Consider the following 27,167-nt stretch of genomic DNA (forward strand, 5'->3'; position numbering starts at 1 on the left):
TCGTTGCTGCTCTGCATTCGCTATCGCTGAATTTGTGGTGAGCAGAGAGACCGTGCGGTGTGCACGTTCTCTCGTTTGGTCGGCATGGTGACCAACCGAGCGGTCTCCAATTTGACTGCACCGAATGACGAATCGGGGAACGTGGTGGCCAGCCGAGCAGTCTCAGTTTGTCTGTAACTAATAGCGATTCATGCAACGCACGGCTAAATGTGTTGCGTTAAAGTGTCACCATGGCGTAGATGTAACTTGCGAGATGACTTTTCTAAGGTATGGCTATGTTGGCCTAAGAGTCGGCTGTTTACAGCGTGGTTTTGAATGGCAGCCGTGCGTACCGCCGGGCATGGAAGCATTGCGGTACAGCATACCCGCCAGGTGTTTCCAGCGGCCAATAAAATTGTTGTGGTGTGTGGGTGTGGACAGCAGTCTAACCTGTCAGAAACTACATCCGATGAGGAGAAAGCATGAAACTTATTTTCACAGAACAATAGAGCGCCGTCTTGTCTTGCATGATAACCGCGTATACTTTAAACAAACCGTGATTTTGTACTAAGAACTCTGAATAAGTCACAGACCTCTGTAATGAATGAACCCATACCGACTAAACATTGTTGACTACATAAAGCATATCTGATTTTTTTTTTGCAGCGAATTGACTGTCAACCGGTTACAAACATTAACACTTGAATCGTGTTTTTAATAGCGGCTATAACATGTGATATTATATCCCCATCATTGCAAAAAAGTAGCTCTTTCGAGAAAGGACTTTCACAGACCAGACCTAGCCGGTATTTTAATTTCAAACTGTCGAGTCAGTTCACCTCACGTGATCACAGTACATACAGCTTCATTTGCAATGCACCGTTGGATTCAGTAGCATGCCTTCCGTTTCGCCTGCATCCCTTCACGGTTAATACCTTACGTAACCCATCAGGAGCCCGATATTATGTCACCGCACGCTCTCGTTCTCGGCGCCGTGATGACAGGAAGCCGTCTGTCCCCCGCCAGCCGGCAAACCGAGCCGTCAGGCTCTCACTCCCAGCCAGTAACGACGGCGTGGCTTGCGAGACCAACACGGAGGCACACCAACAACAAAGACCGCCGCCGGCGGCGCGGCGTGCTATGGCGCAGTGCGGCGTGTCGCGGCGCGGCGCGGTCATCTGAGCGGCTCGCCATGCGCCAGAAACGACTCCGGCGCGGCCACTCGGTTGCCGAGAGAAAGGGAAAGCGGCCACAGCCCGGCTCCAAGGCGGTGTCGGTGGGGCTCATGGCTCACCTGCCCACGAGCCCCGCTGGTCGTCACCGGTGCGGAACGGCCAGGAGCTGCCAGCCCCGTCTCATGTCTGTCCTGTCGTTGCGACAGACACGCGATCTGAGCCGTGTAACACCGACACCAGCGCACTAATTGGAGCGCGAATGAGCGCGGCGGCGGCGTAAATGCCGCGTGTCGGAATCGGGCGATAGTTGGAAATGGCTGACAGTGGGTTTTGTTATTGTTCTGATGAAAGATGCCGCTCAGATTAGCAGACTAAGATGAAATGATACACTAACGCGATTATTTTTTTATGCACACCTGTGATAGAATGCTATACTAACTGGTTGTGACTTGTGAGCACCGAGCACCTATGGCAGCGCGAAGAATGGAAATGCAAAGCTGTCAAACTTGAGGTATGTAATTTCTATCTTAATGTTAATTTATTTTAGACGGAGCTGAGGAAAAGCGGAAAGCATTGGTTAATTCTAGCCGTTTTCACGGCGGGTTACCTCACGAATGCACCTAATTTGACCAAATCTGCACCAAATCTCTTTAACAATAGATATCTGTCCATTATGAATGTATTTCATTGTTTTTAATCGAAAACAATGCCTATTAAAGAGAGAAAATATATGAAAAGTTGACCTCTCCTCGACATTTAAATTATTTGAATAGCCAAATATTAGGTAGGACTGTATTGATATTTCGACCAACAGGCCTTCTTCAGAATAAGGCAGTGTACACAAGTGTATGAGAATACAATATTATATTCTCGTACACTTCTGTACACTGTCTTATTCTGAAGAAGGCCTGTTGGTCGAAATATCAATACAGTAATATTTGGCTATTCAAATAATTTAAATGTCGAGGAGAGGTCAATTTTTCATATATTTTCTCTCTTTAATATTCATAATGTTCCTCGCAAGAGCGCTCCAAAGAATAAGTTCTGAAAACAATGTCTGATAATTTGACAAATGAGGTGTATAAGCATCTGTGTAGCCCAAACTCATGGCTTTTAAGAAACACGCTGAACCTAACTTGACCAAATGTGTACCAAATGACCGTCGTAAAAACAGCAATTTAAAGCGCCGATATAGAAGCAGTGGTCTAGCACATGGTACTCGCTAAAATAGAAGATGCAGGTCAAATATAATTTCATCAGAATCGAGTTTAAATGCCGAGTCTAAGCAATCAAATATTTAAAGAAGTAGTAATTTTCAATCCTTATGAGGTAGTATACATACGTGATCGACTTGCAACTATAGTTGATCATCATGGGCGTAGGAACGTCATGAAAAGTGGGTGGGCCACCCTGTCAAGGGGCCTCCTTTTCCAGGGGGCCTCCTATTTTCAGGGGCCTCCAACTTTTGCCTCGTCCTGCTGGCTGCTTTCAAGTATGACCTCCAAATCTAGCTTCTGAGATCGGGCAGATATACCCAGGGGCGTAACTGTTTAAGCGAACAGTGCAGAAAGTCCGCACCATTTTTAAAACTTATTCCCCTCCGATTTTTTTTTTTAGAATGTATTTGCCGTAAACGGCGCATGACCCCTGAAAACCCTTACACAAATGTCTTCCTCGTTTCCCAGGTGCCCCCATTAGCTTCATAGGCGCCCTCTTTGGCATATAAGCGCCCTATGTATAGTCATCAGAGACATCCCATATATGTCCCACAGTCGCCCCATTGTCGCATACAATGTGCGCTTATCATAGTCGTCTCTCTTTTATGGACACTTGAAGGCACCTCTCTTTGCCATGCCGGCGCCCCTGTTTCTTATGAATGCACCCCCATGGCATTGATCAATTGCAATTTGCAGACCTCTATTGCATGTGGACGCCCATATATGTAGGCCTCAGAGGCGCCCCTCTTTCGCATTGAGGCGTCCCTATGGGCTTCATAGGCACCCCTCTATTGCACGTAGGTGCCCTACTGTCTCAGAACCGCTCCCCTTTGGCATGGAGACGCCCATCTTTCGTACGGAGGAGCCGCTGTGGTTCTTAGAGACGGCATGGTGCTCCCAGACGCAGATGGGGCTCTCGGAGTCGACAGTGTGGGACCTTCAGTCGCTGATGGGTGCCCGCCAGATGTGGACCCTCGGAGACGCCGGTATGGGGCCCTCAGAGATGCCGGTATGTGGCCCTTAGAGACACCGGTGTGGAACCCTCAGATACTTCAGTGGGAAGCCCTTACAATTGCTGGTGTGGAGCTATGAATGCGCTGGCTTAAATCCCTCAGAGGCCGGTACATGGACATAAGAGCTCAGTGAGAGCTTGTGTGGTGCCTTCAGTGGCCTTGTGGAGCCGTTAGACATCAACATGGTGCTCTCAGGAGCCGGTGAGTCCTCAGAGTCACCGGTGTGGGGCCTTCCGAGCTCCGAGATACTGGTCTGGGGCCCTCAGAGGTGTCGGTGTGGGTCCTTCAGATGTACCTATATGTAGAGCCTTGAGATGCACAGGTGTGGTGGCCCACAGAGGCGCCAGTGTGGGGCCCCCAGAGCCACCGATATAGGGCCCTAAGAGACACTAGTATGACCCTCAAAGGCGCCGCTGTGTGGCGCTCATAAACACTGGTGTTGAGTCATCACAGGCGGGTGGAGCCGTTAGAGGCCGGAAAGGGCCCTTAGATGCCTACAAGGAGCCTTCAGAAGCCGGCGTGGCACGTGGGGATAAGCGTGTCTACTTAGGAGCCCTTGAGGTGCTCTCATGAGCTCTGTGGGGCCCTACCGAGCCGAAATATGGCCACGGCCAGTTGCCGCCGCATGGCTCTTCGGACTATCATTCTCAGGGGCCTCATCTGCCTAGTTTGAATAGAAGGGCCTCTCAGACCATCAGTCTCATGGGCCTCCTTTGGCTAGTATAAATAGAAGGGCCTGTTAGACCATCAATCCTAGGGGCCTCCTCTGGTTAGTATAAATAGAAGAGCCTCTCAGACCATTAATCTCAGGGGGCTCCTGTGGACAGTATAAATAAAAGGGCCTCTCAGACCATCAGTTTCGGGGGCCTCCCTAGAAAAGTGTAAATGTGGATAGAGGGCCCTCTCAGATTCATTAGGAGTGGACCTCTCTGACTATCACTCTCAGGGGCCTCTTGTGGCCAGTATGAATATAAGAGCCTCTCAGACCATCGGTCTCAGGGGCCTCTTCTGACTAGTGTGGATAGAGGGCCCTCCCAGACCACCGGTTTCAGGGGCCTCCAGTGGCCAGTTATATGAACAGAAGGGCCTCACAGCCATCAGCCTCGGGGGCCTCTTCTGACTGGTGTGAATATGAGGGCCTCTCATACCATCAGTCTCAGGGGCCTGCTCTGCCTAGTGTGAATATAAGGGCTTCCCAGGCCATCAGTCTCAGGGGACTCTTCTGACTGGTGCCGGATTGAGGGACCTCCCAGACCGAAAGTTTTGGGGGTCTCCTGTGGCCAGTATAAATAGAAGGGCCTCTCAGTCCATCAGTATCATGGGCCTCTTCTGCCTGGTGTGATTATAAGGGCCTCTCAGGTCATCAGTCTCAGGGGCCTCCTCTGACTACTGTGTAGATGGATAAGCCTCCCAGACCATCAGTCTCAGGGGCCTCTTATGACTATTGAGGATAGAGGGGCCTCCTCTGACTAGTGAGGGTAGGGGGCCTCGGCTAGACCGCCAGTGTCAGGGGCCTAAATTTATTCTGACTAGTGTGGATGGAGGGGTCTCCCAGACCACCAGTCCCAGACCTCTGACTAGTGTGGATAGAGGGGCCTCCCAGACTGCCAGTGTCAGGGGCCTCCCCAGACCAGCGTGGATATTGGGGCCTCCTCAGATCCACTAGGGCCTCTCAGGCCATCAGTCTCAGGGGCTTCGACTGACAAGTATGAACAGAGGGCCTCCTTGGATCCATCACGGCCCCTTGGAGTCCGTGCGTGGGGATTCGTGGAACTTATTTTTACCGAGTTTGTTTATTCTGGAAGGTGACGACGTCCTCTCAAATCGAGAAGAGGGGCCTCGAGTAAAAAGTGGGTGGGCCAAAACACATGGTTGGCCCCCCCACCTCGAAAAGTGGGTGGGCACTTGCCCACCTGCCCCCCCCCCCCCTGTTCCTACGCCTATGTTGATCATGGACTAAAACCGTTAGGTTTTTTTCGAGACTGTGACTTCTTGCCAAACAATTGCCTAAAAATAGTCAGCAAAATCCCGTTTCCGAATAAGACATCAAATTTCCATCACGCAGCCATTAGTCGTCTGGGTTTTGAAGCTGAATGAACCAAGGTTTCTTCATTAGTTTGACCTTTTTAAGTAACGAGAGTACCAGGTGGTCAACAGGTGACATTGTTCCCTCTCATTGTTACATAAAACGCGAAATTGCTGCGCCATCCAGCTCGATGGTCCAGACCCGGCTGAAACCAGTTCCTGATTTTGGCCCCGGTTGGAAAGTTTTCTCCCCTCTAAATGCAATGACATGCCGATAGATCTGATGATCTGCGATGCGTGTCCGACGGTCACAGGCCGGCCTGCCCACCTCTTTCTCTCGGGTTTGTCTCGTGGTGCACGCCCGGCTCTGGAGCCAGAGAGGGAGCCAGCTCAGCGCTCGGCGGCGCTATAAAGTCGCCGGGCGAGAGTGAGAAGCTCAGTGCTCCGTCAGAAGCCATCCGGAGACCATGAGGACCCTACTGTTGTGCGCGGTACGTGAAAGGTGTCTAATCCGAGACCAAGGCGATTTGGTGTGGCGTGAATCTGAGAGATTGTGCTGTGAGAAGAGGATAAGTGAGCGATTGTGTTGGAACTGCATGGTTGAGTTACGGCATCGACGTTTGGTCTCTCCTGCTCCGTCAATCAGCTGCGAGCTTCAAATGTCTAGTACTTTGTTTGAGTGTGCCCAGCATCAATTTCCTTTAACTTCGTTTGGAAGTTTTAAACAGCAATTTTGAATTTCTATTCTCTTATTCTCAAGTTAACATTCAGATGTGCGAATGTGTATCTCCAAATCGTATGAAAAGGAACATTTTTCTTGGCATTTATATGTTTAAAAATGTAGACAAAAAGCAGTAACATGCGCAGAGTCTTTGCTGTTAAGTGTTTATCAGTGAGCTTTTGCACGTCTGCTGTCTCTGCTACCTCTTGTTCGCGAGCTCTCGCTACGGGAGACCAATTTTCGTGTGTCTTTAAAGCCAATATTAAATCCGTTTATTTTTGTCGTCACAAAAACTAACTTGAGCTCCCAAGCAGCATCATCTCACTTACCAGCACAATCGTAAAAGATAGATATTTTCTAACCTTGGGAAACCACGGCCTTTCCGTCACTGTTTCTATTTCGAGCCAGCCGGAGTCAGCGAAACCCTGCTGCTCCGGGTCGTTGCTCGCCTTTTATTTGACGAAATCCTCCTGTCCAGGTGGTCGCTGTGTGCGTCTGCGGGACGCTGGGAGCCCGGCGAAGGCTTCTCGTCGGACCACCACGCCGCCCCGTACAGAGCGTAAGTTGCAGGCTTCCTTCTGCGTGCGATGAAAATGGAATGTGGATAATCAGTGGTGTGGACGTGACGGTATCAGCAACTCTTAACTGCAATCAGTAGTATTTTAATTCGGCAATATTCATGTACGCCTAGCTGCCTGTTAGTACAAATGCTATGGCGTCTTTATCTACAAGTATCACAGGCGTGTTATGATTGGCTTTTTGTTCGAGCCGTCACTCGTGGAATTTACGTGCATTAGCATACAAGAATGATTTTGTGCGAAACAAAAACACTGAGCTTCAGCTATCGATAAAGATAATACACCTACGGCATGTTTCAGTGATCGACCATCTCCCCCTGGTTTTCCAGCTGCCTATAGGAGGCTGGCCGAGGTCCCGGGACGGGGATCTCCCCGGACGTCCCGTTCCTGGCCGAGTTCCGGCCGAGCAGCTGCGGCTGGCTCCCAGGGAGCGCTACCCGCAGCCGCCGCCGCCTCAGGAGTTCGACGACGAGTTCCAGGCGCCGTTCCGTCCCCAGTCCCCGGAGTTCTTCCGTCAGGATGAGCCCTTCGCGCCGGAGCCTTACCGCCGGGCGCCTCAGGAGCCCTACCGCCAGGAGGCCGAGGACCTCTTCCGCAAGCAATCTCTCGAGTCCTTCGGTCAGAGGCCCCAGGAGTCCTTCGAGCCCCAGGAGGTCTTCGGACAGAGGCCGTTCGTGCAGGAGGATGAGACTCCTGAGGCGAGGCCCGTCCCGGTGAAGAAGCCTGCGGAGGAGCGAAGGGAGCTCGCCGCCGAGTCGTCGGTGCAGAAGCGACAGGACTACGCTCCCCTGGTGCAGAGGCAGGAGCCTAGCTACAGCGAGGTAAACATCCTCAATTCGAGAAATTATCAATCGGGATTTGTTGCTGACTTTTTAGTGTTCGGTGACATTGGTGCCGAATAAATAGTAGATCAAGTTTGCTGGTCAGTAAGTCTGAAGTGCCAAAATGAATGTACCTAGTTTGCTCTGCACACTTTTTCAACGTTTTATTTTAGGGTGGGGTTTGAAACGAGTTTATTTATTTTCTCATCTTGCATTGTAGTAACTTCCTAATGTCCAGCAAAAGCTGGACCCACCAATAACCTCCATCTTTTCACGCATCCCACAGCCGGTGGCGGACAGCCGGCAGGACGCCTACTCGCTCAACATTCCCGAGAAGAAGGAGAAGCAGCGCCTGGAGTTCCAGGTGCACGGCCAGCAGGGTCCGCACAGCTACCGCTTCGGCTACGACACCGGCACCGGGTAAGATGGTACCATTGCAGCAGCTCACCACTGTCCTTTGCGGTTCTTTATATGTGGAGAGACCTGAATGGGGCTATCTCCGATTTGAATTGCACTAGCGTTTGACTTTCCCGTTCAAATCACCACATGGAGTAAAACTGAATTGAACTTGAATTTACCTTGGTAGAGATGATTTGGCTAAAAACTGGGTCTATTTACAAACACCCAAACAGGTGAGCCAGCGAATTACTGAAAAGCAGAGATGCCATGCTGCCCGTTGGCTAATCAAGGATTCGTTTGGCTTCGTTTGTTTGAAAGATTCGTTTGTCCCGTATACAACAGTCACTGGACGTCACCCGACAGATAACTGCTGATTACTGACTACGACAAACACATCTTGAGTGTCCCTACCGGATGTTCGGTCATGATCCAGGATGGACATGGTCTGCTGAGCATTGTCCTTTCTCTGAGCAGATTATTGCGTGAGGGGCTATGTTCCGTCGCTGATCGCTGTTTTTTTTTCTTCTGACAACGATGCCTGGCAGCAACGATCGGAAACCATGGCGGACTGCTTCCGATGGTCTTTTTACCGTCTGGAGCCCACGACAAGGAGCTTTCTAAAGTATAACTGTCGTTACATCACTCCGGCCTATCAATGAGTAATGGGTACCGGGAACTGGTGCAGCCCTGGCTGCCCAGTCCCGCCTCGCTCGGCTGCGGTCAGTCGGTCCGCAGCTGCTCTCGGGAAGGCAGCTGGAGAAAGCTGCCGTCACGGTCGGCTGGCCATGGCACACCCCTGTCGGTGGCGACTCTCTCGGCCTGAGCGGCTGGCCCAGCCGAGCGTCACATCAGCGCGCCGCGCCGAGACGGAGGTAGTCTGCGTCCGTCCCGCTCCCCGTCCCCCTCCAGGAGCACGGCGTCGGGACCAGTCAGGGGTGACATTCTCCAGTAGCAGCATAGAAAGGATGACTTAGATTTCGCTTTCTACATGTAGTTCAAAATTTAACTTCGTCTAAATATGCTCGGATTTTATTTATCGCATCGTCTGGTATCTTGTAAAAAAAAAAAATATACCTGATAAGCCGTTGGACAGAAATAGGATTGTTCGAATGTGTTTATAGCTGCATTGAGACGGTGTAACTTCTAAAAACTTCAAAAATGCATTCAAAGTCCGCTCGATCTTTCGAAACAAATAAAAACATATCGACTCTTTATCAGCTATACCTATTCTGCACACTTCCCGTGGTCTCCCTGGCCGCGCGCTCGCCTCCGCTCGTCTCCAGCTCCGCCCACTGGACGCGGTTCGTGTCACTTTCCCGCGTCACATGTCGCCGGCCGTGACGGCCACACGTGACGCGTCCGGCCGTGACGGAAACCGACACAGATCCAGCGGCCCAGCGGCTGAGAGGCGGCTTAGTTCACGGCGGGCGTGAGTCGGCGGGTTCCGCGGACAAAAGGGAATCGGAACAAAAAATGTGCTTGTCCACGCTTCTCCTTGTATCTGAAAGCCAGAAGCCACGCCAAAAATTGCGACATGCGAGGGCTTCTAGGGTTTAAGCAGAAATGCGATCGCATAGATGCTGTCAGGTGAAATTCTAGCAGATTCCCAAGCTTCGGTCGGTGTACCTGTATAATCACCAACTTCCTTTTCCTCGGCAGGCAGGTGTCACCGCCGGTCTCACTGTCCCGGCAGGTATAATCATCAGTCCCCTTTTTCCGGCAGGTATGAGCGTAAACCTCAATTTTTCACGGCAGGTATAACCATCAGTCCTCTTTTTCCCCACAGGTAAAATAACCATCAGTCCCCTGTTTCCGGCAGGTATAACCGTCAGTCCCCTTTCTCTCGCCAGGTACAACCGTCAGTTCCGATTCGAGGAGCGCGACGCTGACGGTAACCTGAAGGGCCGCTATGGCTACTACAAGGACGGAAAGCTGCGGGTGGTCAACTACTCAGCCACGCACAAGGGCGGCTTCCACGCCGAGGGCGACTTCGGCAAGTTCCCAGAGAACAAGTACTGATCGCCCGGCGCCGAAATGGAAAACCGCCAGCTTTGTAAAGACACGCGGCCGATGGCCTCACTCCGCGTGCTCCTGCATTCACAGAGAAGTGCACACACCATCGGCATGACTGATACGCAAGCAACATTAGGAGTGGTGCGTCTTCGCTATGCATACGAAGACTTATTTGTTTTGATTAACTGATATTCATCAGTTAGGAGCCATTATGCTCTTGAGCAAACACCTAGACTTCATGCTTTTGTGAAACGGGTTTAGGCTAACTTTTCGTTAGCCTAAACCCGATTTTCAATTTATTTTAATTTACCCTAACTTTTTGGATAGCATAAATTAAAACTAGTGTATTTTGATAGGAACAGCCCAGATCCGAGTTTATACTAACTTTGGAGCACGTTAGCCTAAACCAGATTTACCCTAACCCGGCCAATTAAACGATTCTGTTAGTTCATATTTTATCCACCAGAGTTTGCTTCATACTCAAAGGCCTTCCTCGTCCAGTAAAAGATCTGGCAGCGATGTGCCACGTCGATTTGGAAGCACGACTGAGATACAATTTCGGCGCAGCTGTTTGCACGCCGGAATATCTTTGAGCGTTATTTGTTGTTGCACGTGCAGTTTCAAGGATGGTTGTCGTTGTGTGTCTACAACAGGTAAGCTAAATATTGTTCTCCCTAATATTGATATATGATAGATCAGGTTCAGTAAACAGCCAGAAGAACTCCACCCACCCATATTGTTGTCACTTGTCTCCTTGTTTTGTTTTGTTTTTCCACCTACCTTCTTGCAAAAATTGCCTGTAGGTAGCTTGTGCCTGCCATGACATGACTAGAGTCCATGCTGGTATCCCTTTTTGCTTTATCTTGGCGGCTATATAGTTGTGTGAAGATGGTGGATACTAGGCTCATGTGTTGTTAATTGTTACCTACATCACTTTTCATTTTGAAATGAAGGAGCAGGGCATCCTTACAATTGTAAAACTAACCATACTTTGTTGGAAGCTGTTCTGTTTGGTTGTGCATCAGTTGGGTAAAGGACGAGGCACAAATCCAAATATTGATCGACTAATGAAAGGTTGGAGTGGGCAGGGCCATGACCATGTAACGAAAAAAGGGACGTGATTTCATGCATTCTAGCTTTCAAATGAAAAAATAAGACATTAGCAAGTTGTGATTCACACAAGGCCTGTACTCACTCAGCGCACAATTAACTGGCGGTCCTAATGAAGCAAGGCCCTATATACCAGGTAGGGTCGTCCGGCGATTCTACCTGATCGTGACGTCAGCTCGTGACGTCATCTGGGGGCAAGTCTTGAAGTCCCGTTTAAGTCCTATGCAAATGGGCGATTTTTGAAGCGCTATAGAACAAAGTCTGCTACAGCTAGCACAAAACTAAGTGCATCATCGGAAAGCCAAGACATTTTTCTTCGAATTATCTAAGAAGCATTTTTCACTAAACCCATTAGTTTTTTTCCAAAAATGCGTAAAAAGCCCCCATGCCTCCGCAGCCTCCCTTCCGCCGGCCGCCACGCCGCCGCGGTGGTGTAGTGGTTAGGATGCTTGCGCCGTAATCCAAAGATCGTGTGTTCGAATCTAGGCGCGGGTCGTACTTAAATCGAAATTGCAAGCAGAATATGTGTTGTTTCTTGATAAATGACTTATATTACAGCTAACCGTTCATAAAGCTATCGATAACAATTGACTGAAACACAAAATATAGAATACATTCTAATAAAACAAATTCAAATATGGCGGCCGTTGCGCCAGGCTCCGCCACCGACTCCGCCCCTTCGTGTGACGTCATCTGTGCACTTGGACACACAGGGAGATAGGGGACGACATGGGCCTGATGAAGTAAGTTGTGACTCAAGGCCAACCGACGCACCGTGGGGACTTTTGCGATCCTAGCACGACATAAGAAGCAAATACGAGTATTTTGATTTACACTTTCTTTATATTCTTTCTACGCAGAATTGTCCAGTGTATCCGAATCCGACCTTAAATCGCTTTAAAAATGATGACTTATACATCAAAATACGTCACAAAGTGAAGGGTTGAGCTCACTAGCACCGTGCTCCTAGGATAAGGCGAAAAAATAGCATGACAACGGAACGCCTGCTCACTCGTTTAATCAAGCACCAATTCGATGTTGCGACATGTTTTTATAATCTGTATTTAATGAGGAATACGAGCATATGCATAAAAAGTTCGAAAAATAATCCAAAGGTATGATTTTTGAATGAAATACAAAAAATGTTAATATGCCACTCGTCTCGGAGATTTGACTCGGCAAATCATAGCCTTACAAAGTGAGTTACGCGGTGTCAGGGGCTCCGCCACAGGGGGGGTCGCGGGGGTCCGGACCCCCTCAATAATTTTCCTGGGGGGTACAGTACCCCCCAATATTCCAGATACATATAAGCTTGTTTTCGCGTAGAAATGACTATATCATTCACAATATGCATTTTGAATGTGTTGACAGTCGTATAGCTAAGGAACTGAAGATCTAGAAACGTAGGGAATCCTTATAATGTCCTAGCAGACGAAGTGCTCGACAGACCCCCGACCGACTCGACAGTGACACTCACCGGTCTACATGGGATTCCACCATTATTCCACCATTTTTGTTATCACTATGAATGCGTTTAAGATGGCTAGGATTAGCTAGGTATGCTAGCATTTGGCTATGAATTTGCGAGGGGGGGGCGTCCAGCTTGTAGGACACCTCCTAGACACAACGCCTGCCCTAAGAGAGCTTCAAATCGATCTAAGAATCCTCTTTCAATGTAAGATCCTATAGTGTCAGGGGGGGGGGGGTCCATGTCGGTCTTTCAGAGCACCATACTAGTCTAAGCATCTTCACACCGTTCTGAGGTAATCTGCAATAATCTGCACAGGGCTCTGAATGCAGGTTCGTAGAGGTAAGACATTCACAAGTCACAATCCCAACAGGATCCCCATTGTCTGACTATTGATTCAATCGGAGCATTTTGATATCAATTTTCAGGTCAGGATAGGTCACACTCATCACAGAGACAATGTCAGTTGTCAGTCTCTAAGGACCCCATGCTGCCATATGAGGGCAGGGCTTTCAAATCCCTACAATAACTGCTAAAGCCCTGAGCTTTCCTTTAAGTACGGCCTAGGAGGACTCTACATTGGCTTTAGAGACTACATGGATATCTGAGGGCCTATGTAGGTCCCTGAATTCCCAAGCCCATGCCAGTCACTGAGAGCCCAATGCGTTATCTGATGGCCAATGCCGCCTTTGGAGCGCTCAACACTGGCCTCCATTCCTCAAGAACGTCGATTTGAGAGGCCGCCATGTCGGTGTCAGTAGGGCTCTGCTCCTCGGTTTTCGATTCCTTATGCAATCTGAACCTTGGTTTTGCAGTTTAAAGCAAACTTCTTCCAAAAAATTGCTAAGTTTCTTTGTACTATAGAAAAACAGCAATTTTTCATCGATTTCGGGCGCTGCGGTGGGGGGGAGGGGGGGGGAAGGAATCCCTTTGAATGCCACCTTGGATCCGCCAGTGAGGTTTTGTGTTTTGGGTCGGACCCCCCCAATCCCAAAACCGTGGCGGAGCCCCTGCGCGGTGTTACGTGTGGAAACACATTTCAAAATATTCTCCCATAAATTCTGCATTGGAATAAACTTTTATCTTTTGCCCAATTTTGCCCAAACAGCTACTACGAGACATCAAAGCAGAAGATGTCGCGTGGCTCCCAGTGCTCCGCCGTGCTGCCCGGCGTCGCGGCGGTCAGCTGACTGCGGTGTACCGCCGCAGGAGTAAAGTCGTGCTAGGAGGGGCAAAATCCCCACAGTGCGACGTTTGACGGCAATTGCTGATCGAAAGAAACGTGCCAGAAAAAGTGAGTAAGTAAGAGATGGTGAATAGTTATTATTTGTATTATTTTAATATGTGAGATGGTGCTTTTTGCCATGATGAATAGATATAAGTATGCAAAAATGATCAATAACATGGCAGAATTGTAAAACTTTTATTGTAACATAGGCCAAATATGAGAATGAGCTTTCACTTTCCAGCATCATCAGATTCATTATTTGAATCTGATGAATCAAATAATGAATCTGATGATGCTGTAAAGCGAAAGCTCATTCTCATATTTGGCCTATTTTACAATAAATGTTTTACATTTCTGCCATGTTATTGATCATTTTTGCATATTTATATTTATTTGTATTAATTTGTTTACAATATTGTCAATTATAACGAAATTAATTATTATTGAATAGTTACTATTTTGTATTTATTGTTTTAATAATAAATTTCTAAACTTTTTTCATAGTGCCGACTGCTGATCCATTTATGGAATGGTCAGCTGATTGTCTACCAAAGTGGACGCCCAGAACCTGCAAAAAATATTGTCATTTTCGGGTGAATGAGCGCACTATCGTCAAGTATTACTCGTTAACTAGCAATCCTTTGGTAAATGGAAGCTTTTCCTCTTCAGTGGGTGTAGGTACTCAATACTGCAAGTATTGTCCCGTTACACTGAATGCACCCCGTCATAGCGGGGGCTGCATTTATGCCCATATATGGTCATAGGTACAAGATCCATTTATTGATCAATCAATGTTTTGATTTCTGCCTCATAGTTTCCCCAATTGGCATGCTTCTTGTAAAACACTGATTGGCAGTGCTGCTAGCAGGTGGCAAAGAAAAATGATGAAGCTAACCACACACACAAAAAAATACAGCCAAAATAATGACTGTTTTTATGCAAAGCATGCTAAAAGACAATCAGGAAATTGATTTTTTATGGAGGCAATCTGGTGTCAGAATCAAACTATTGATTCCACAAACATTAGTTTGTGTTTTGTTTTTGATAGTTTTTTTTTTGATAGTTTGGCTATTAACAAAATTGCATAGGCGTAGGAACAGGAGGGGCCAGGTGGGCAAGTGCCCACCTACTTTTTGAGGTGGGGGCCGGGGGCTACAGGGCCTCCTGTAAGGAATTTCACTGGAGGGGGGGGGGGGCAGAGGCTCAAGGAGCCAAACCTAGGGTTCCCTCAAATCCTGTTTTCTCATCGGATTTAGGCCACTTATTTTTAGTCATAGCCCTGACACGATGATCTTTTCTTAACTAACAAAAATAAAAATAGTAGCCTATCTTATCCATGCTTTGATATTTATTTGTAACCTTTCACATTGCCCGACCAGGTGGTTACAAAAATGAAATACAAGGGAAATACAAACCTCCCAATTTTAATGCTATCTTGCTCAAAATTTTGCGCTGAACCCCTTTCAGCATTTGGGGCCTGGGGGTAGGTCTGGTCAGGTAAGTTCAGGTCAACCAGTGTCCAGTAGCTAGCCTAGGTGTCATGCCAGGTAGCCAGAGTAGGTGTCAGTCACCACTGAAAGGGAGCTGCGTATTATGGGAAGCTTCGTAACATATTTTTTGGCACCAAAACCTCTCCTGAAAATGGATCCTAAATTCGACATCTGCAAAAAGGACACTAATACATGTTGAAACTTGAAAAGGTGAAGCAAGGTCATCTAAGCTCAGTAACCTTGACCACCTGACCCTAATGCGACCCTGACACCTACCATAAGGCATGGCATTACAATCATCCCACAAGTTGGCGCGTTTTTAAGACACAAATAGTCTGAAAACGCATAGATAATGTGCGCTAACACGCAGAATCGCGTTGCCCTGCCCTGATGCCCTGATTTACTATGTACCTAAGCACAAACATGCCCTCTCCATTCCTTGTGCCTTGCCCTATCCTGAAGTTGTACACCTTGTTATATCCTCCCCTACTATACCCCAAGGGTATGTGCCCTGCCCAGTGTCCTGTCCTTACGTCTTGTACCTTGCCTTGCCCGTCCTTCAGGTCCTGTGCCCCGTCCTGTCCTGCCCTCAAATCCGATACCTTATGTACTCTGCCTTGAAGTTGTATGCGCTGTCTTCCCATCTTTACGCCCGTGCCCTGCCCTACCCTAGTTTGAGGCCCTGTGCCCTTCTCTGCCCTCAAGCCTTGTACACTTGTCCTGCCATCAGACCCCATGCCCTGCCTTGCCCTCAGGTGCTGTGCCCTGTCCTGCCATCAGGTTTTGTGCCTTCCCATGCCCTCATGCCCCGGCCCAGCGTCCTTCCTCAAGCCTGATGCCTTGCCCTGCCTCAGGCCCTGTCCTGTCATGTTCTGCTACCAGGCCCCATGTGCATGCCCTGCCCTCAGACCCTGTCCTATTCTGCCATTAAGCCTTGTGCATTGTCTTGCCCTCAGACCCCGCCCTCGCACTAAGCTGCTGTGCTCTGCCCTGTCATCAGGCCTTGTGCTGTCCCATGCCATCAGCCCTGTGTCCTACTCTGCCCTCAAGCCTTGCACACTGCATTTCCCTAAGGTCTCGTGTCCCACTGCTCTCAGGCGCTGTGCCCTGCCCTGCGATCAGGCCTTGTGGTGTCCCCCGTCCTCAGGTCCCGTGCCGTCTCCCGTCTTCATGCCCTTACCTGCCCTCACGACCTGTGCTTTGCTCTGCCCTCATGCCCTGAGCCTTGTCTTGCCCTCAGGCCCTATACCCTGTCTTGTCATACCTTCAGGCCTTGTCCCCTACCTGTGTCCTTACGTCTTGCTCTGCCCTTAGGTACTGTTTCTTGCCCTGCTCTAAGATCCTGTGTGTGTGTTGCCCTGCCATCAGGTGTGGTGTTCATCAGGTGTTCTAAGGCCCTGAATCTTGCACTACTCTCCAGCCTTGTGTAATGACAGCCTCAGACCCGCGCCTTGCCTTGCCGTCGGACCCTGCAACCTACCCAGTCCTCAAGTGCCTCATGTGTCTTATCTTAGCCTCATAGCCAGTGCTTGCCCTGTCCTTAACATGCTAGAGGGGGCCCTGGGGGCCAACCAGATGTTTTGCCGCCCCCCCCCCCCACACACTTTTTACTCGGGACCCTCTCGTCTCGAGTTGAGAGGACGTTGTAACGTTCCAGAATAAACAAACTCAGTATAAATAAGTTCCACGTATCTCCACGCACGGACTCCAAGGGACCCTTGTTGATCCAAGGAGGCCCTTTATCCATACTCGTCAGCGGAGGCCCCTGAGACTGATGGCCTGAGAGGCGCTAGTGGATCTGAGGAGGCCGGAGGCCCCAATATCCAAACTGGTCTGGGAAGGCCCCTGACACTGGCGGTCTGAGAGGCCCGTCTATCCACACTAGTCAGAGGATGTCCCTGAGACTGGTGGTCTAGGAGGCCTCTCAATTTACACTAGTCAGAAAAGGCCCCTGACACTGGCGGTCTGGGAGGCCCTCTACCCTCACTAGTCAGAGAAGGTCCCTCTATCCTCAATAGTCAGAAGAGGCCTCTGAGACTGATGGTCAGAGAGGTCCTTGTGAATCTGGGGAGGCCCCTCTCCACATTGTTCTAGGGAGGCCCCCGAGACTGATGGTCTGAGGGGCCTTTTATTTATATTGGCCACAGGAGCCCCCTGACATTATTGGTCTCAGAGGCTCTCCTGTTTATACTCACCAGAGGAGGCCCCTGGGATTGATAGTCTAACAGGCCCTTCTATTTATACTAGCCAGAGGAGGCACCTGAGACTGGTGGTTGGAGAGGTCCTACTATTCGTAATAGGTAGAGGAAGCCCCTGAAATTGAGGGTATCAGAGCCCTTCCTATTCATACTAGCCAAAAGAAGACCCTTAAATTAATTATCTGAGAGGCTGATCTATTCATACTAGCCAGAGAAAGCCCCTGGGATTAACCCTCGCCCGCACATGCCATTTTCCCATCCTAGAACGCACATAGGGGGGGGGGGGGGGTTGCCATGCCACCCCTCGCGCCATTTCGTTCCTGTTGGAGATAGAGCTTTGCGGTAAAGACTTAAAAGATTCTTTGGGAAAAGACGAATCCAGACATCTGTACATCGTCGAACAACATGTTCACTGATAGGGGGAGGTAAGACTGGCAAAAAAGGCCGAAATCAAGGTGTCAAAAGCTCACAAGACCCATGGCCAACGCAAGATATTGGGTATTTGTCATTGGGGTCATGACATGACCTGATGAACAAGGTCATATCTCCGAAACCCAAAACCACAGAGACTTGACATTTTCAGTGGACATCGAGAAAGGATAGAGGAGTAGCTATACGAAAAATCAGGCATCTAGCTCTAAAATGTTGAGTGCAGAGCAGAAAAAACTACCAGGGGATGGCAACCACCCCCCCCCCCCCCATGTGCGGGCGAGGGTTAATGATCTGAGAGGCCCTTCTATATATACTTGCCAAAGGAGGCCCCTGAGACTATGGTGGCCATAAGAGGCCTTCGAGACTGATGGTCTGAGAGGACCTTCTATTCAAACTATGCAGAGGAGGTCCCTGATAATAAAAGTCCTAAGAGCCCTGCAGCGGCAACTGGCCGTAAAAAAAATCAGGCCATATTTCGGCTCGGTAGGGCCCCACAGAGCTCGTGAGAGCACTTCGAGGGCTGCTAAGTAGACACGCTTATCTCCATAAGGGTGCCACGCCGGCTCTTGAAGGCTCCTTGTAGGCACCTAAGGGCCCCTTCCGGCCTCTAACGGCTCCACCCGCCTGTAATGGCTCCACACCAGTGTTTATCAGCGCCACACACCGGCGCCTTTGAAGGTCATACCTACCAGTGTCTCTTAAAGGAAATAGTTCACTTTTCACATTTTTTTTTAACTGGAATAGCAGTTTTGTACTTTGTAGCTTGAGCTGAGACTAGCACAAAGATGATTGGCTCTTTGTGGCTTTTACGGCTCAACAATCACCCTAGACGAAGATATTCCATTTCTCATTCCAAAAAGAGTGCCTTTCAGAGGAATGCGCGCCTTGCAGAGGAATGCAGTCACGTCATCGTCAGCCAATCAGCATGGGTAGGTTTGAACTACACAATATGATTGGTCAACGCGTTGTAAGGTTCCGCGATAAACATAACTTTATATAGAATATAATTCTTCCTAGATTAAAATATGGAAAATAATCCTTCATACAAAAAGGTTTTATTTTATTTTCTGATAATTTTGATCTAGTAAAATACAAATTTCAGGAAAATGAACTATTTCCTTCAAGGCCCTATATCGGTGGCTCTGAGGTCCCCACACCGGCGCCTCTGGGGCCCACACACATGTGCATCTCAACTCTCAAGGCTCTATAGGTGCATCTGAAGGACCCACACCGACACCTCTGAGGGCCCCACACCAGTATCTCTGAGCTCTAAATGCCCCACACCGGTGACGAGGAGTGAGGACACACCGGCGCCAGAGAACACTAACGGCTCCACAAGGCCACTGAAGGCACCACACAAGCTCTCACTGAGCTGTAATGTCCCATACCGGCCTCTGAGGGTCGGAGAGGCCCGTCTATCCACAGTCCACACTAGTCAGAGAAGGTATCTGAGACTTCGGACTATTATTCTCAGGGGCCTCCCATGCCTAGTTTGAATAGAAGGGCCTCTCAGACCATCAGTCTCAAAGGCCATTTCTGGCCACCATCAGTCTCAGGGGCCTCCTTTGGCAACTATAGATAGAAGGGCCTCTTAGATCATCAATCCCAGGGGCTTTCTCTGGCTGGTATGAATAGAAGAGCCTCGCAGATAATTAATTTCAGGGTCGTCTCTTGGCTAGTATGAATAGGAGGGGCTCTCAGACCCTTAAGTTCATGGGCCTCCTCTGCCTTTTATGAATAGTAGGTCCTCTCAAACCACCAGTCTCGGCAATTGCCTCCTCTGGCCAGTGTGAATAGAAGGGTCTCTCAGACCATCAGTCTCATTGGCCTTCTTCCGGCCAGTATAAATATCAGGGCCTGTTAGACCATCAATCCCAGGGGCGCCTTAGGTTAGTATAAATAGAAGAAGCTCTCAGACCATTTATCTCAGGGGGCTCCTGTGCAGCTGTGGCTAGTATAAATAAAAGGGTCTCTCAGACCATCAGTCTCGGTCCCTTGGACTCTGTGCGTGGGGATTCGTGGAACTTATTTTTACCGAGTTTGTTTATTCTGGAAGGTGACGACGTCCTAGACGAGAGGGCCTCGGGTAAAAGTGGGTGGGGGGGTGGGGGGCAAAAGACATGGTTAGCCCCCAGGGCTTCCTCTAAGATGCTAGGGGGGGGCGTAGCCCCCGCAGTGATGCCGCTGGCCCCCCAGTGGAGCTGAAAAGAAAAATAGGTCCTCTCGGCATCACTTATCATTCTGCTAGGGACTTCAAGGTGGTGCGCCGCCCCGCATGAAAACTGCGCGGCTTGAATCAGGCATCAGTACACGTTCAGAAACTGATCCCACCTGTGCAGCCTGGTTGAGTGGCTCTAACCAATCGCTAGCCAGGATGTTGCGCCGGTAATATATACTTATCACTGTTAGCGGTTTTCTGTGGCGTCATGAACAGCTTGAATATTACTTAGCAGCTGAACATGCTTCAGGTCTGGATTTTGGCCGGATGTTTGACGCCGGCGACGCCGTCCGAGCTGCTGGCAGCCCACACATGGTCAATTTGACGGCTCAACGGATATCGCAGCTCGAACGGCTTCCCATCCGACCAGGCCATCTCATTCATCTCTTCCTTCGACCAGTGGACACGCCCTGGCCTGAGTCCAAAGGTGGTGGACTGGTTGTTTTCCCGTCAATTTCATTGTCTTTTTCAGTTTGAAGGGCAGCAAAACCAAGCTAAAGGGCGGGCATTGGTGAATCATGATGTGGGACCTCTTATTATCTGCCTTGGTAAGAATTCGAGTCTGTTTGCGTTTCCCTGTCGCTATCTTGACAACTCTTCTCACCACTTGGCAAAGGGCGCCTTTTGCGATCGAGGCCGGACTGAGTCTGCCACCAAGCCCCAGTCTGTTACGCCTCAGGCAGATGTGCTACTGGCTGCTGCTGATGTCCAGCTGCTGACAGACCAGCTCCTGGCTCATGCCACCATGCCACCAACACTTAGCCTTACTACGAAACGAGAGAACTCCCTTCTCTCCACTTCCTTGAACGAAAACTATCAAATGAAACCGTTGGCGACTCGACTCTTACTCAGAGCAAGAGTCATTTCGCAAGGTCAGGTCACTGCTGAGTTGAGAGCAGATGCCAGAGATATGTGTCATGGAGCTGAGCTGGCGGCCGCCGCGCCGGTGCACGCGTACTTGCGCTCGTGACATCCGTGCTGGGGGCACTCGTATGTGAACCGTGGTGGCGTTGCCTCTGTGACCCGGGGGCTACCTGGCCGGCTCGAATACGCGACGATGGCGGGCAGGGCGCCCGAGTTCGATGCGGACGTTGAGTGCTTCGGTGCTTATACGCGGCGGTTAAATCAGTACTTTGTGGCGCAAGATATCGGGAGTGATCAAGAAGCAAAGGAGCGGGCCGTGCTGCTTTGTGCGATCGGCGCAAAAACGTTCGGTCTGCTGGAAGATCTTATTGCTCCAGCCACTGTAAGTGAGAAAACATACGATCAGCTGGTCAGCGTTTTGCAAAGTCACTTCGAGCCGGATAAATCTGAAATAGTGGCCAGATTCCGGTTTCATTCGTGCTTCAGCAATGACGGTGAGACAGTTGCTAGTTTTCTAGCGCGGCTTCGTAAGCTGGCTAAAGACTGTGCGTACGCACCTAATGTCCTTAATGAAATGCTGCGTGACCGTTTGGTCTGTGGTATACGGAACGAGTTGCCGCAACCGCGGCTTCTCAGTGAGCCGGGGCTGACGTTCCAGTCGGCGGAGCAGCTGGCCCAGGCACACGAGTCGGCGGCAGCGAGTGCGGCTGAGCTCAGCGGCGGTGCTGAGGAGCGAGCAGATGGAGCTTCCGTTCATCGGCTGACTGGTGCCCGGGGTCCGCTGCGGCTGCGTAGCAGTTCTAGGGGTGCGGGTGCTGCCCGCGCTCCTGCCGGCTACAGGGACGGCGGTGGCGGCGCAGCGGACTCCAGAGCTGGTGGTCGGCTGCGCTCTCAGCGTGACAGGACGACGCCCGGGCCACTGGCCAGGTGACAGCACGGCGGCGAGCTGTTTCAGGTGCCTGAGGTATCATCAGCCGGACACGTGCCCGTTCATCGATAAGGTGTGCTACAGCTGTGGCCTCAGGGGTCACGTCCGAGCTGCCTGCAGGAAGAACCAGCAGCACCTCCGCCATGTCTCGGCTGATGGCGACGCGTTACAAGGGTCGGACGCGCAGGAGGGTAGCAGAGAGGACGGCACTACGCAACCGAGGAATTCCAGTCCCGGGATCGGTGAGGAGGTGAACAGCATGTTCACCGTCCGGACCGGCCTCGGTGTCCGGCGACCGCCGCTGATGGTGCCGGTAACGCTCGACGGTCAGAAGGTCGAGATGGAGCTGGACACCGGGGCGACTCTGTCGGTCTGCTCTGACGCCGGGTTTCGGCAGCTCTGGCCCTGTGGAGGGTCGAAGCTGGAACCGTGTTCGGTGAAGCTGAAGACCTACAGCGGTGAGCAGCTGCCAGTCATGGGGCAGGCTGCAGTGAACGTTCAGTACGGCGGACAGGCTCAGCGACTACCTCTCATCGTAGTCGACGGTGGCGGGCCCTGGCTGTTCGGCAGGAACTGGCTGGGACACATCAGGCTCGACTGGCCCTCCATCTGTCGAGTGACTGCGGAGACCCGTGTGCAGCCCATCCTGGACGAGTTCGCTGACGTCTTCAAGGAGGAGCTGGGCTGCTATCGAGGCGGGGAAGTCGGCATCGACGTAGACCCGGACGTCCAGCCTCGTTTCTTCAAGCCTCGCACCGTACCGCTGGCCTTCAGGGAAGCTGTGGACGCCGAGCTGGAGGACCAGATCCGTGGCGGACTCTGGGAACAGGTACGGCACAGCAAATGGGCGGCTCCCTTGGTGGTTGTCCCCAAGGCTGGGGGTCAGTCAATACGGGTGTGTGGGGACTACCGCTTGACCGTCAACAGGGCTGCTAAGGCAGAGCAGTATCCCTTGCCGCGTGTGGAGGAACTGTACTCAAAACTGTCGGGATCTACCATATTTTCAAAGATCGACTTGAAAAAAACGCGTATAATCAGCTTCCGCTAGATGAAAAGGCCCGCGAGTATCTCACGGTTAACACCCCGAAGGGTCTTCTTCGACCCCTTCGGTTGACCTTCGCCTATTCGAGTGCAGTGTCGCTGTTCCAGCGGACGCTGGAAACTGTCCTGGCTGGTATCTCTGGCGTTCGGGTCTTCTTGGACGATGCCGCTGCGCATGACGAGGCCCTCCGGCAGGTTCTTAGACGGCTGGAGGAAGCGGGTTTTAGGGTCAACAAGGCCAAGTGTAGCTTCGGCGTCAGCAGCGTGACCTATCTGGGGCTTAAGATAAGCAGGCGTGGTGTGGAGACCACCGACGAGAAAACGGCCACGATTGTTCGTGCCCCGGAACCGCGGGATGCTAAGGAGCTGCGTAAGTGGCTAGGCTTAATCAACTACTATGGGAAATTCCTTGAGAACCTGGCGAGTGTCTTGGCTCCGCTCTATCGTCTTCTAAAGGCAGATCAGCCCTGGCAGTGGGCTGAGGCAGAGAAGTCTGCTTTTCGGAAAGCCAAAGAGATGCTAGTTAGCCCTCCTGTACTAGCCCCTTTTGATCCCGCCCTTCCGGTGGTTCTCGCCTGTGACGCGGGACCGGTCGGCATTGGCCGTGTGTTGAGTCAGCGGACGTCACAGGGCGAGCGACCTGTGGCCTACTATTCGCGCACGTTGAATGACACCGAAACTAGATACTCACAGACTGATAAAGAGGCATTAGCTGTAGTGACCGGCGTTAAGAAATTTCACTATTACCTAGCGGGGCGAACTTTCACTATACCGTCAGATCATAAGCCTCTCATAGGCCTCATAGGAGAGCAGAAACCTTTGCCCGTGATGGCGTCACCTAGGATGGTCCGCTGGGCTCTGATGCTTGGGGCCTACGATTACCACCTTGAGTACCGGCCAGGATCTAAGCAAGGCCACTGTGACGCGCTTAGCAGGCTGCCTTCGTGCGAGAAGGCTTGTTCGAGCGTTCCAATTCCGGCTGAGACTGTCCATTTGCTTGAGTTCATCGACTCATCCCCAGTGAATGTGTCCCAGATACAGCGGTGGACCGGTCTGGATCCCGTGTTGTCAGCGGTACATCGATATGTCAGAGATGGCTGGCCGGATGTCAATAGTGTTTCCCTCAGCCCTGATTTTCAGCCGTACAGGTCCCGTATAGGTGAACTGAGTGTGCAGGATGGCTGTGTTTTGTGGGGGTCACGAGTGGTGGTCCCGCCGCAGGGACGGGGTGCCATGTTAAAGTTGTTACATGAAGGTCATGCTGGCGAGTGTAGAACCAAAATGTTGGCTAAAATGTATGTTTGGTGGCCAAAAATCGATGACGACATTCGTGATATCGTGAAGTGTTGTGTGAAGTGTCAGGAACTGAAGGGCAGGGCCCCTGACGCTCCACTGCATCCTTGGCAGTGGCCGACTCAACCTGGCAGCGAGTCCATGTAGCTATTGCTCGGCTAACGGATAGATGTTTCTGGTGATAGTCGACGCCCACTCCAAATGGATGGACGTCTACCCAACTCGTTCCTCCGACTCACTAATCACGATTGAAAAATTACGAGCGTCGTTTGCGTGCTGGGGAGTGCCAACAGTGCTAGTGACAGACTACGCCCAGTGTTTTGTATCACAGCAATTCAAAACGTTTTGCAGTGTAAATGGGATCAGCCACTTAAACGACGCCCAGCGGCCAGCCTATCACCCAAATCAAACGGCTTAGCCGAAAGAAGCGTGCAAAGCTTCAAAAACGGGCTGTACAAACAGATCTCGGGGTCCATTGAGACCAAGGTCTCTCGATTTCTGTTTACAGGGTGTCCGGAAATTGATTGCACACTGTCCATATGCCCGTATCCCGCACATGCTCCCGCCAAACCGGTTAGGCAGGGTCGCGACCCCGCCCCCCGGGCACCCCAGCGTGTCAGTTGATCACGTGACCCAGCAGGTGACCTGACCCGAGCCGCAGTGAGCGGCCACAGGTCATTTTCCGAGAGGCAGTCTTCGCGCGCGGGCCCCATATCGGGAGTGGTGAGGGAACACACTTTGACGACGCGCCACCGCGCGGTTGGGATGGTTCAAGCTGGGATGACGGTAGGCGATGTTGCCCGACAATTGGGCGTATCTCGCCGAACCCTTCATTACTGGCTAGCTCTCGACCGCAGCGGTGCATCACTTGAGAATCGTAAGGGTCGTGGGAGAAAGACTGTGCTGAGCAGAGTGGCCAAAATCGTGCTCGCCAAGGCCGTGCTGAAACGACGCCAATCGACGCGGAAACTGGCCAAAAAGCTGACTGAGAAGGGTCACCCGGTGTCGAAGACCACTGTTCACCACTACATGACTAAGTGCTTGGGTCTCAAGCCGCTAAAACTGCGCCGCCAGCCAAAACTGACCGAAGCCCAGAAGCGGAAAAGGCTGGCATTTGCCCGGGAGCGGAAGAACTGGACCATCCAGGACTGGCGGCGCGTTTTGTTCAGCGATGAGTCGGTGTTCGAGCTCATGCACCCGCCGAATCGCCAGAACGAGCGCGTCTGGGCGCACAGCAGCGCTGAAGTGCCTGCCATCGACACGGTGAAGCAGCCGCTGAAAGTCATGGTCTGGGCCATGATGAGTCATCAGGGCCTGTCGGAGCTCCACTTCGTCCCCCGCGGCCAGACCGTGACGGCCCAGTACTACGTGGAGGAGGTCCTGAAAAAGTCGGCAGCGTCGGCGATGAAGCGGAAGAGGAAGACGGGGCCGCCAACACAGGTCGAGCTGCTCCCGAAGATGTCCGAGGCGATCTTCCAGCAAGACGGCGCTCCGGCTTATCACGCCACCAGCACTCAACAGTGGTGCCGGGACAACCTCCCAGGGTTTTGGGAGAAGGGTGTATGGCCGGGCAACAGCCCTGACCTGTCGCCCATCGAGAACGTGTGGGCTATCGTGCAGAGCGAGCTCGACATGATGGAGCCGGCTACCACCGAGAAGGCGCTAATCAGGAACCTCCAGCGAGCGTGGCTCAGCATCAGTGCGGATACACTGGATAACCTAATGTGCGGCATGCCCGACCGTATGAGGGAGTGTGTGCGAATGGGTGGAGGGTATATCGGCAAATAAACCATGAAACATGCTCGTTTTGTTTCCTTGTCAAATGTAGTAAAAGAGTGTGCAATCAATTTCCGGACACCCTGTAGGTACCGCACAACACCGCATACTACGACCTCATGTACGCCCGCCGAATTATTTCTGGGTCGTGTGCCACGCACTCATTTAGATGGTGTGCTACCAGATAGGCAGGAGCGTATACGGAGACAGCAGACAGCAGGAGGCTCAAAAGACGTACCGTGATCGAAATGCCCGTGAACGATGTCTGAACCCGGGTGACCCTGTGTATGTGTCTGCTGTCGATAGATTGCAGGGATTGGAGCGTTGTCGGTGGGCGCCCGGTCGTGTAGTGTTCGTAGAGGGAGTTAAGGTCACTATGGAGCTAAATGACGGAAGGGTGATTGTGCGGCACGCCGACCAGGTTCGTGAGCGATATTCAGCTGTTCCGCATGTCGCTAACGATCCTCTCCGTTCCAGAGTGACACCGATACCTGCTCCTGATCCGGTCACGGAGAGCGCCGCTGCATCTGCACGGCATGCTCCAGATCCCGGACAACTGGCCTCCACTCCCGACCGGCTGCCGGCTCCTGATCGAGCGCCTGCTCCTGGCCGGCCGTCTGTTCCGGCGCCGCCAGGGCTGACCGGAGCGGTGCCCGCGCCGGGTGTGACCACCGTCCCGCCGTCCGCACCCTCTCCCAGCGCGCCGCGGTACCGGCTGAGAGACCGGTCCACCCTGCGGCACCCAGACCGATACGTGGCGAGCTATGAGTAGGCGTTTTGTTTCAGTTGTTATTTGTTCTGTGAGGTGCATATTTATTTGTTTGTCCATGCTGTGCAAGTATTCGGGGTGGGGAGGAGTGTCATGGAGCTGAGCTGGCGGCCGCCGCGCCGGTGCACGCGTACTTGCGCTCGTGACATCCGTGCTGGGGGCACTCGTATGTTAACCGTGGTGGCGTTGTCTCTGTGACCCGGGGGCTAACTGGCCGGCTCGAATACAGTTTGGACCGAGACACCGTCTGTGATAATATGCATTCATCCAATTTTCCAGCTTCTAACATTAAACAAGAAACTGTGCGAGCAGATATGGCGAAAAAATAGATGTCCGGATAATTTCGTTACACCCTGTATGTTCTAGTGCAAACTAATGCTATGATGCTCGGGGAGCGGCTGCAGGCTGGCG

The 27,167-nt window shown here is 51.3% G+C and overlaps 1 protein-coding gene across 2 annotated transcripts; it reads left to right on the forward strand.

The window, feature by feature from the left end:
* The first annotated feature begins 5,691 nt into the window (after positions 1-5,691).
* On the forward strand, positions 5,692-26,997 carry LOC122390520 (alpha/beta-gliadin clone PW1215-like). 2 transcript variants are annotated; one of them, XM_043383569.1, is made up of 6 exons: positions 5,692-5,900; positions 6,609-6,689; positions 7,038-7,529; positions 7,816-7,949; positions 9,779-10,594; positions 26,465-26,997. In XM_043383569.1, the coding sequence occupies exons 1-5, from the start codon at positions 5,877-5,879 to the stop codon at positions 9,945-9,947; spliced, it is 900 nt and encodes a 299-aa protein (XP_043239504.1). In that variant the 5' UTR covers positions 5,692-5,876; the 3' UTR covers positions 9,948-10,594; positions 26,465-26,997. The 2 variants fall into 2 exon arrangements, with proteins under 2 accessions (XP_043239504.1, XP_043239505.1); XM_043383570.1 differs by lacking the exons at positions 5,692-5,900; positions 6,609-6,689; positions 7,038-7,529; positions 7,816-7,949; positions 9,779-10,594 and adding an exon at positions 21,094-22,651.
* Positions 26,998-27,167: the final 170 nt, after the last annotated feature.

This window comes from Amphibalanus amphitrite, unplaced genomic scaffold (assembly GCF_019059575.1).
Source record: "Amphibalanus amphitrite isolate SeventyFive unplaced genomic scaffold, NRLGWU_Aamphi_draft 000398F_arrow, whole genome shotgun sequence".
Taxonomy (NCBI): domain Eukaryota; kingdom Metazoa; phylum Arthropoda; class Thecostraca; order Balanomorpha; family Balanidae; genus Amphibalanus; species Amphibalanus amphitrite.

Excerpts from the sequence above, each read along its gene's own strand:
- LOC122390520 (XM_043383569.1), top strand. The coding sequence starts at position 5,877 with ATGAGGACCCTACTGTTGTGCGCG. Across the intron at positions 6,690-7,037 it reads CACGCCGCCCCGTACAGAGC|CTGCCTATAGGAGGCTGGCC; the intron begins GTAAGTTGCAGG and ends CTGGTTTTCCAG. Across the intron at positions 7,530-7,815 it reads AGGAGCCTAGCTACAGCGAG|CCGGTGGCGGACAGCCGGCA; the intron begins GTAAACATCCTC and ends CGCATCCCACAG.